At 35.4% G+C, this 11,912-nt stretch overlaps 1 protein-coding gene across 1 annotated transcript; it reads right to left on the reverse strand.

Annotated features, from left to right (window-relative positions):
- Nucleotides 1-4,751: 4,751 nt before the first annotated feature.
- LOC138312242 (DDB1- and CUL4-associated factor 10 homolog) lies at nt 4,752-10,444 on the reverse strand (the record flags this gene model as incomplete). The annotated part of the gene is given in 5 exon segments (XM_069253226.1): nt 4,752-7,195; nt 7,478-7,537; nt 8,343-8,640; nt 9,506-9,703; nt 10,331-10,444. Coding segments are annotated over 5 exon segments (1,642 nt in total), but the record flags the coding sequence as incomplete, so codon positions are not given.
- Between the last annotated feature and the right edge of the window lie 1,468 nt (nt 10,445-11,912).

The following is an 11,912-nucleotide window of genomic DNA, read 5'->3' on the forward strand; positions in this document are numbered from 1 at the left end:
GGAGGGGCACTTATAGTGACTGAGGTGCTTTAGGGACAGGGGCACTTATAGTGACTGAGGTGCTTTTACGGACAGGGGGCACTTAAAGTGACTGGGGGTGCTTAAGGGGGAGGAGCGCTTATATAGTGACTAGGTTGCTTTAGGAGGAGGGGCACTTATAGTTACTACGGGGGTGCTTTAGGGGGGAGGGGCATTTAAAGTTACTGGGGTGCTTAAGGGGGAGGGGGCTTATTTTGATTAGTGCCTTGGGGGAGGGGAACTTATAGTGACTTGGGTTCTTTAGGGGAGGGGTAGAACGAATATACGTACCCGGCCCTACTATACCTTTCGGCCGGGTACGAATTGGTCCCTATGTGTCGTAGTGGAGCACTGCCTCCAAAAATCACTCGGGCATAGTTTTTCTATACTTTTTTGTAGGTTTCCAATTATTTTATGCGTATACATGCATTTGCATATTATTTTTGTCCAAAACAAGCATAACTACCATTCTTTAATATCTACCGTGCCGTTCACAAGACGTCAAATTCACAATTTGTGGACTTGTCGTATAAATTCTCTTCAAAAAGACATTCAAATGTATTATGTAAAAAATAATTCCTCGATGAGAATTCGATATTTTATGTGGTTTCAGTTTTATTGCCTAGTAGGTAAGCTATACCAAACAAGTACGATAAAAATGCAAACAAACGTTTTATAATGGTTTTGCATAATCATTACTTTGCTCCATTAGCAGTAATAGGCACCAATTGTAGCTCTAAAGACGACACACCATTTTCTGTCAAAAAGTCTTTTGAGCTACAATATTGCAGCTAGGGGAGGGGCACCTATAGTGACTGGGGTGCTTTAGGGGGAGGGACGCTTATAGTGACCTGGGTGCTTTGGGGGAGGGGCACTTATAGCTACTGGGGTGCTTTAGGGGACATGGGGGACACTTTAGTGACTGGGGTGCTTTAGGGGGAGGGGCGCTTATAGTGACCTGGGTGCTTTAGAGGGAGGGGCACTTATAGTTACAGGGTGCTTTAGGGACAGGGGACACTTTAGTGACTGAGGTGCTTTAGGGACAGGGGCACTTATAGTGACTGAGGTGCTTTACGGACAGGGGCACTTAAAGTGACTGGGGTGCTTAAGGGGGAGGAGCGCGCTTATAGTGACTAGGTTGCTTTAGGAGGAGGGGCACTTATAGTTACTGGGGTGCTTTAGGAAGAGGGGCATTTAAAGTTACTGGGGTGCTTAAGGGGGAGGGGGCGCTTATTTTGATTAGTGCCTTGGGGGGAGGGGAACTTATAGTGACTGGGGTTCTTTAGGGGGAGGGGCACCTATAGTGACTGGGGTGCTTTAGGGGGAGGGGCGCTTATAGTGACCTGGGTGCTTTGGGGGAGGGGGCACTTATAGTTACGGGGTGCTTTAGGGACAGGGACACTTTAGTGACTGGGGTGCTTTAGGGGGAGGGGCACTTATAGTGACCTGGGGTGCTAACTGGATCAAATCATCATTCATATCCAATATTGGGTCTATTTGACTTCCTAGTTGTTGATATTAATTTGGTGTTAATTTGAAGCACAGATGGTCAGTGTCATTCATTTGATGAAGTTGGTAAAACAGAAATGAAAATATGAATTTATACCAGTCAATAAATAGGAGAAGGGATAAAGGTCAATTAAAGTAATTCAAAATACACAATACCATTCTACACCAGGTGTAAAACAGTAAGGATAAACCAGAACAAACATTACATTGTTTTTGTTGATAGATTTTTTTTTATTAAGCAGCCCTTCCTGAAATTGCAGAAGTAGTTGAATGAGAAGCCAACATACCAAATATTTCCATATCAAAACAAACATAAAATAAACCAGTGTTTAGAAATTCACTAATGAAAACAAGAATGGTGTTTATATTGGTAAGCAGCACCTACATGTACCTTCCATAATATTACTTGACTTGCAAAATAGAAAATAGGAAAGCTATCAATTAATACTATACCTTTAAAATATCATGAAAATTAATTGTTTAAGTAACATACCTATAATGATCTCAATTAGAACATTTGATACATTATCATACAATGTAATGCAGTATTCAATCATTTCTGTGATACTTTTAATATATGTTTGATCTTTCATTTGTTAAAACATTTATTCTACAATAAAAACACAGCGCACAACTCTTTTCCCACAGCAAAAATAAAATGAAATGATCTTCCTCCAACAAATTTTATGACATTAAATGGGTGAAGAGTTACCGTATTTTTCGGAGTATAAGTCGCGACTTTTTTCCCTGAAAATCGGAAGTGCGACCTATACACCAGTGCGACTTATTCGTGGACGAAAACCAAAATCAGAAGATGTTTTTGCATTAATATGTCGTGATTCACATGTGAAAATCATAAGTTTGACTCCCAGTTTTGCAAAGTAATACAATCGAAAAATCACTGTACAAGTGGTAATTACAACTGTTGTTATATTGATAGACAGGATCAATTAGGATGGGATGTGCCATGTCTATAGGTGGAGGAAAGTCAGAGTATATGGAGGTCAGTATCAGCAACTACCCTAAATGGAGTCAAACTCCCATTTCTGAGGTGGAGGGCTTGAGTTAATATGTCGGGACATGGCCATGGTGGTCATAAAGGAACTATACAGGAATTTAATTGTGAGAGGAACTAAAATACCAAGAGACATACAATACCACTGTGGTACAGGTGACTCAGCCTGGTCTGATTTTAGACTAGGGTTGTTCAGTATGAAATTAAAAGGATGAAGAAGTAAGATGAAACTGGAATATCTTGGGAAACACCAAATAATTGTGCTAATCTCAGCTAACCCTGACTGCTTCCATGAAAAGTGTAATAATACTGTCACCTAAATGTTTAAATGATTCGCGAACATCAAACCATTTACTAGTGCTACATCGTAAGTACTGATGTAAAACACAGGGAGACTACTCCACCTTACAAACGTCAAAATAACAGTCTTAACATGAAAATATTATACCATTGTACAAATATATGTTTGATAGGTAGAGTTGAACAGGACGGCTTATTGTTTATAAATTAGGACAATATGTACTTCAGGCACCGGACTCATGATAGAACCTAAAATATATTATTTAAAGTTTAGTTCACACTAGTCCAAAAGAGTAATGTATATATCATTAAACATTGTATGAAGCAGTCTTAGTTGATGTCCGTCAAATCTTTAAATTGTGATTTTTACATTGTATTGTTTAAAATTAATTAAATTCAAAGGAATGTATGAGTTTGAGTAACAGTGTTAGAGGTTGCAGGGGTGGAGTATTTGTTTCTAATGCCTAAAACGAAATAATGTTGGATTGTAAAGACAATAAAATCAGATAATAAACAAATTATAAATGTTCTTTTTTTACATCTCCATACCAATACTGTATAACATGAAATATTTGTGAGTACTGTCTTTCAAGGTTTGGATTTTTCTAATTATTTCGTTGGTAGAAATATTAATGGTTATACAAATTATAAATGTTCTTTTGCTAAATCTCCATACCAATGCTGTATACCATGAAGTAGTGTTTTCTTTCAAAGTTAATAACTTTCAAATTATTTTGTCAGTAGCAATATTAATGGTTGAACTTTGTAACAAGGATTTTACTATTGTCTTATATGCATTTCATTGTTTTTATATTTGCGGTTCCATAGCAACCATATAAACAACAAATAATTCTTCTACACAACAATGTTATACAGTATGTATCATTTTACGCAAAGGAACACATTTCGTGATAATGAAATATGACTAAGCCTAAAATTACATAATCAATCAAACAATATATTAAGAACTATTCACTGGATAGTAGACCATGCCACTAAAATAAGGTAAAAAGTTTTGCATATATTTTATCATTAACATGCTTTTGGGAACATTTTTATTTGTAATATGATATTCATGACAGCGGTTCAATGCTTTAAATGACTTAGACAAAACAATAAATCCATTAAAGTGAATAGTCGGATAAGGGAAGGCTTAAGTCGGTAAAAAATAATGGTGTTGTTATATCCAGTATAATTTCTTATAAAATAGAAAAATAAAATTTCCCTTCAAAATCACTCTGCATGCGAGGAAATTAATTTATATAAGAAATCCTATAACATCTTCCCCGCTGGCTATACCCCTGTTGCCATTTCCATGCAGCCTCGCTTTCAGAATTTAATTTTAGATCTATGCTAAATTTACAAAGGGCTTTTCAATAATTTCAATCAACAAAACTAGACAATAAAAGCAGAACTTGACCATCGTTTTGGTATATAATGGGTTTTGGAAGGTCAATGAATGCATTTAGACTGGGGTTTTTTGACTGCATATTCACCTTAGGTAATTATATTGCAATGTATCATGTTGCATCAAATTAGATATTCACATGATATGTAATTATAATACGGCAACAAGAAAGTATTATATAGATCTGTAAATGATGAAAATCATTTACTATACAGTGCATACATGTATTTTAATTGAATTTTGTATCTCCCTTAATAGAAAATTGTGTTTAATACTCAGTAATTGCATATTGCTGCCCTTGCGAGTAGATAATGATTGTGATGTCATGTTTTTAAAAGTGTAATATCATTCTTCTTTGAGAAAATGACATATGATTTGCTCACAAAATAATGACGTCGCAATGCATACCTACCTGCAAGGGAGGAAACTCTGTAACACGTAAAGATTGATGCACCAAGCAGTTATTCATTTCCAATAATATTTACCAATTACAACTCAAAATTATGTTTGATTACTTTTAATACTGGTACAAGACAGCTTCAAAACAAAACAAAAATCCCAACAATAAAATCTCTACACGAAATTGAAATAGGGTTCTTCTTACACAACGGACGTACAGAGGATTTTACATGAGTGACTATGTAACATGAAATTTATTAAACCTGTTCTGTAACTTGATATGACATAAAATGACACAAAATATTTGAATCAGCTTAATAAATTTCATATTATGTAACCACAAATGTAAGATTCTATTTATCACATAACTAGTATTCATGGAGAAATAAACAACACCTTTAATTTCGCTTTTATGTAAGAGAGTCAAAATCAGTGTCAAATTTGACCTTTCCATCTACCGAGACAATGCGACAAGTATGATGTCATTATTACCTGTGACGTCACAACAGTGTTATTACAGTTTCTTACGATATATTTATATCATGGCTGTATGACATGACTGAAAGGGCTAGTTATGTCATAAATGTTCTCATATAATGTTTAAATGACTATAGCACATGTACAATCATCAAACAAATCAAAAATACACAGCATCCACATCGTACAAACAAAAACAATGTAAAACACAGTTATAACGAACCTTTGAGGACCAATGAAATTACTTCATTTTAAACAGATTGTTATACACCTAAACAAATATCTTATAGGAACCTTGATGACAATGGAAAATAATATGTTACACCTTTTAGCTCAGTTACCATGAATTCTTTGTTTTAATTATGTTCATTATAAATGTATTTTACTGTAAAACTTTTAAATTAATTAAAAAGTGGCTCCCAAAACAACAAAAGAGAAACATTTGTTCACAACACTTAAACTCCGCATTCACATCTGAACAATTTCAATGAACTATTCCTACATTGGAATAAAAAGAGTTCAAATATGATTAAAGTTAAGAATGAGTTCAAGCATACGTAAAATTTACAAATATCACTCTTCTGACCAAGTTGGAATGGTATCAATCATACTTGTCATCCTATTGTCTTAGGGAAAAAATTAACAAGAAACTTAACATTTACATATCAAAGTAATACACAAAGGAAAATGCTTAGAAATCCTCACCTTATTATTGAATCACGTGAACAGAGTCTTGACTTTAATCTTTTAATTCTAACATACTTAATACAGAAATTAAACAGCAATGAAATTATGTTAACCAACATACATTTTGCTGCAACTTAATGTTGGGTTTTTATACCAACGACTTATTCACAGCAATTTATTTTGATGATTTTTTAAAACAATAAAAAATAAAAAAGTTAAATTTGACTTGAAGCTGAATCATTATCAATCATATGTACTTTGCAGTTAAAAAGTTAAATTTGACTTGAAGTTGATCATTTTCCTTGATTAATTTCTGCTATTTTCATAAATTCTGTGTGTACAATATGTGAAATTCCAGGGCATGCATAAGTAAGTTGGTTTACCGTACTATATTGTACATATTGATGACATCATAGTACAGGTTGATGAAACACCACCCTACCACTGAGGCAGCCCGTGACCAGCAGGGGCTGAGTTGGCGAGAATTTACATGTCAATACATTATTGGTATGAGACATACTAGAGCCTAGTTCATAAAGTTTTACAGGTGTCTGTGGTACAACATCACAAAGCTCGCTACACTGGGAGTCAAATGTAAGTAGTCGAACTCCAAATCCAAATGGGGAGCACACCATTTGTCCGTTTGAACTAAAGCACAGTTCTTTTATGAAACCACGCCCAACATTTGGTTCATCTGCATAATATAACAGTCGTTTTTTACTAGGGAATTGTAACTGACTCTCTTCTTCCATCACATCATGGACTGCATCACTGTGATTAAACTGGAATACTTGTCTTCTTGAGCCCGAACCGAACACAATTGTAAGAATATCAGTAATGGCCCGTCTGGCTTCAAGCTCATCAGGACTATCCGTGTTCACAGAATCATCTAAATTACTGTTTTCGTCGACATCTGGATCGGAAAGTTCATCGTCCGCTGGCGGCCGCGGTTCGTCACAATCCCTGTCCATCTGTACAACTACAGACTCTCCAATATCACTGCCTGTATCAGAAACTGGCGAGTCTGGAGAATCAATACTCTCCGACAGATTTGATACCTGTCTGGAATTGGACAGATTTGGGGTGGAAATGTGGGCGGACACTCTGGTCCCTGAAATGTTCACAGAATTCCTGGAGCCATCGATGTGTATACGAGTTCTTGAAGGGTTATCATCGCCTAGGCGACCCGATTCCATTGTCCTACGCCTTTGGCTGTTAGTTGCACCAGATTGATTTGAACATCTCACTCTGGATGGCCGAGGTCGTCCTGCTGATGACGAAGAACTGGTGGAACACCTTGTTTTCTTGGAATCTGTGGAATCTTTGGCACTGGATTCTTCTTTGTCTTCTTTTGTATCCTGTACATCATGTATACAAGTCCACTGTAAAAGAAATACATTGTGCATCCTGTAAATTTGGATAATTTCAGCTAGCAAACTAGCACACTTAGAACCAAATCTTATCAAAGTTTTAATAAATTTAAACATAATAACATTGTGATTTTCAATACTGATAGATATAGAAAAGATTAAATTCTGTGACAGTCTCCCTTGCCTCTAATATCAAAGTCATTAAATCTATATCAATATCTAATTGTGTATGTAAATTCAGTAGAAACAAGAAAGCAGTCCTTTTTCAGTTTGATGAGAATGCAGGAGCTATACCTCAGAGTTTCTGTCTCGGCTTGTATTCCTGGAGAGTACACACCAGCCCTGAGGATGGACCTGAAACCGTATATAAAATGCTTATCATAAAGAATCTAATATAAAGGCAGACCTGAAGTTGGACTGCTTGTTTAACTCCAACCCACATTTATGTAGAGATTTGAAATGCATCATGTAAAATCAAGGATCAGTCGAGATGAAATTTCCAATGATAAGTCCTCAACAATGTACACAATGGTTATGCTGCATGCATTGATGACATCACACAAAACACAATTATGATTCCATGAGAGCAGTCTTACACCCCAACCCCTGTATAAAATGGTCGCTTTTTAGGCACTGGAATTTATGACTGATTGTCCATTATTATGATCTTTATATTTCCGTAGGACACTTTTTCCAACACCTCAAATTTCATTAAAATCAGTTGGAAAAAATCAAGATAACATACATACTTGTCAACTTTTTGAAATTCCCATGGGGGTAATTTTACATGTTTAAATTTTTAACCTAAAGAAAATCTACATAGTAACCCTCTTATGATGAAATTTAAGGTTGTGTTTTGCATATTTTGACCTGTTCTTTCTGATGGTATAGTAAGATTTTTGACATTTTAAATATTAAAGAATTTGGACTTGCTAAAATGGCCTAAAATGGGGGTTCAAAATCAGGAGTCTCCTTCTTAAATATGGAGAGTTGGCAAGTATGAACATAATCACAATGTGAAAGTTCTGAATGCAAACTATTTTTTTCTCAAATATATTTCATTCAATCATAACTTACTTACTAATCAACCATTGCCCAGAGTATGGCTGAAGATCCATGACCAATTCGGTAATATTACATATGATGATACAAAACTTACCTGTAGTGATGCTATAACACTAGCCTTGTTCCCCATCGGCCAGTCATTGATCACCTCAATCCTGTTCCGTTTTTTATCCAGACCTGCAGCTGCGTGATTCTCTATCACCTGTCTAAATTGGTAGGGAGAAAATATGACAAGATCCTCAGCTAATGTTGAAAGGTCGAGGTTATGAATTAAAAGTATGTTTCCATTGTCAGTTGACACAAAGAGCTTTGTTCCATCTGGGCTCAACTTTGACCTCATCAGCGGTTTATAATTAAACACTTTCTTTCCTTTAGCACCCTCTTCAGAGTAACTACAACAAGAAAAAGAGACCATTTTATTCAACAAGTTGTAAATCTGTCCACCAATTCAAATACATTGTATGGGATGAAACTGTATATGCATCGGTATGTATGAAAATCTTACCAGGTACATTAAAAAATTGTTCATAATTATCATTTTTTCTCTCTCTCTAAATATTGTCTCCTGTACAGGCTGACAGTATATGCCAAGATCAATGGGTGAAAAAAATGAGAGTTCTCAGAAATAAACCACCACCCTACAGACAGTGTTATGTATATGCATATAACCCTGATAGTATAGAGTTTGACATCTAACTAAAAAGAAATGGTTTGGTTTTGTAACGTAAATATTTGTTCTATTATGTGACCTCCATCAAAATCTGCTTATTTCATGATGTGCTGTCATGTAGAATCTGCATGAAGAATCATACAAATACAGTATGCTGCCTCAAATATAGAAATATATATTACTGTGTAGCTAATTACTGTATGAAAGATAAGATATTTAAAACAGTTTGTCAACCTCAAGTTAATGCTTTAAACATAAGATTGCCAAAGTGACTTTTAGTATGCAACATTTGGACTGATCAGCAGTTGGCAATAGTGTGCTGGTCAGCCAAAATCCATCTTTTGAGTTGACATACACTTATTCCGTCTTTGCATATTAGTGGGTAGGTATCGATTGTTACGTCATTGTTTTGTGAGCTCAATTCACGTCGTTTTCTCCGAAAAGTATGACGTTACTCTTGCAAACACATGACGTCACTATCAATACCTACCCGCAAGTGCAGATAACTCTGTAATATGCAAATTCGGAATATATCCTGTACTTGACAGACACTTGCAAGTTTCAATATTAAAAGCTTATGTAGTAACCTGTTGATATCCCATGTGAAAATGCTGCCATCAAACCCTGAGGATAGTAGCAGGTCTTTGTTGCTGGCATACTCCACATTCTTTACCCAGCTTGAGTGACCATTCAGATTCTGAAGTTTGTATTTTAGGTAGCGGGTATCCCACAGGGCTATAGTACTGTCATCTGAACATGTAGCTAACACTCTGGTATCAAGGAACCTGCAATATTGAAATAGTAATAGACTACTAATAGTACTCATGTATTCATTCCAGTATTTATCATTGCCCAGAAATGTCTAAAACTTTGCTAAATTGGTTCTTTACTGTAAAATAATTTTTAGGGTGAGATTGGTTAACGTGTAACCAATTAAGTAACTAAACTTCCTTCATATCAAGATCGTCAGATCATGAAATTCGCTAAAGTAAATCACACATAGTTTGTAGTACTTAGTTAAATTAAATGTTGTAAATGTGCTATGATTGGTTGTCATGGCTTATAGGCTTCGCAGATACTGACATTATAATTTGTAAAAGGTTACAGTTTTTTAAATGTTACAAAAACCCATTGATTCATTTATATGTACATGTACTGAAAAGCATGTTTCTACCTATACATGAAATTGTTATAACCCTTCTATATTGATGATCGAGTGAGACTCAAAAAATGGCCATAATCTCAAACGGAATCAGAAGGATAATACCTTGACTATGTACAAGGATATATTTGAATATGCAGTAGCTGTGCCATTTATTCAGAATTTTAAGTGTTACAAGATTAAATGATAGGTCTTTAGTCAGTGAGCCAACTATCAACATGTAGAATACTGGTACCAATAATATACATACTTAACACAGTTGACACAGTCAAGGTGGGCCTTTTCTTTGTAGCCAGATAATTTTCCATTGAAGGGATCAAACAAAAGAATGCTCTTCCCTTCACAAGCAGCAGCTAATACAGATCTGAAAATAAAAATTGACAAAAATAATAACAATTTGACATTAATAATAACAATCTGACATTAATAATAACAATTTGACATTGATAATACAATTTGACATTGATAATATCAATTTGACATTGATAATATCAATTTGACATTGATAATAAACAATTTGACATTAATAAAGCATTAAAAACAAAACCTTAGAACCTTAGAATAGTCATACTACTTATCATTCTTGATCTCCAGAGGTTGCTATCACTAACAAGGTATACTTATATCCACCCCTGGACTGTCATTGAAAGCAATACTGGAGACTCTGTCTGTAGCAACTATTGTTATAAATATAAAGATGAGAAAAAATATGTTGGTCCTTTGACGTGCAACAGGCAAGAGTAGTATGTCATTAGTTGTAATCAAGCCAGCAACTGTATCACTAATGTACACTATTTACAGAGTAGTATGTCATCAGTTGTGATCAAGCAAGCAACTGTATCACTAATGTACACTATTTACAGAGTAGTATGTCATCAGTTGTGATCAAGCCAGCAACTGTATCACTAATGTACACTATTTACAGAGTAGTATGTCATCAGTTGTGATCAAGCCAGCAACTGTATCACTAATGTACACTATTTACAGAGTAGTATGTCATCAGTTGTGATCAAGCCAGCAACTGTATCACTAATGTACACTATTTACAGAGTAGTATGCCATCAGTTGTGATCAAGCCAGCAACTGTATCACTAATGTACACTATTTACAGAGTAGTATGCCATCAGTTGTGATCAAGCCAGCAACTGTATCACTAATGTACACTATTTACAGAGTAGTATGCCATCAGTTGTGATCAAGCCAGCAACTGTATCACTAATGTACACTATTTACAGAGTAGTATGTCATCAGTTGTGATCAAGCCAGCAACTGTATCACTAATGTACACTATTTACAGAGTAGTATGCCATCAGTTGTGATCAAGCCAGCAACTGTATCACTAATGTACACTATTTACAGAGTAGTATGTCATCAGTTGTGATCAAGCCAGCAACTGTATCACTAATGTACACTATTTACAGAGTAGTATGTCATCAGTTGTAATCAAGCCAGCAACTGTATCACTAATGTACACTATTTACAGAGTAGTATGCCATCAGTTGTGATCAAGCCAGCAACTGTATCACTAATGTACACTATTTACAGAGTAGTATGTCATCAGTTGTAATCAAGCCAGCAACTGTATCACTAATGTACACTATTTACAGAGTAGTATGTCATCAGTTGTAATCAAGCCAGCAACTGTATCACTAATGTACACTATTTACAGAGTAGTATGCCATCAGTTGTAATCAAGCCAGCAACTGTATCACTAATGTACACTATTTACAGAGTAGTATGCCATCAGTTGTGATCAAGCCAGCAACTGTATCACTAATGTACACTATTTACAGAGTAGTATGTCATCAGTTGTAATCAAGCCAGCAACTGTA

Source organism: Argopecten irradians, unplaced genomic scaffold, assembly GCF_041381155.1.
Source record: "Argopecten irradians isolate NY unplaced genomic scaffold, Ai_NY scaffold_0259, whole genome shotgun sequence".
In the NCBI taxonomy this organism is placed as follows: Eukaryota; Metazoa; Mollusca; class Bivalvia; order Pectinida; family Pectinidae; genus Argopecten; species Argopecten irradians.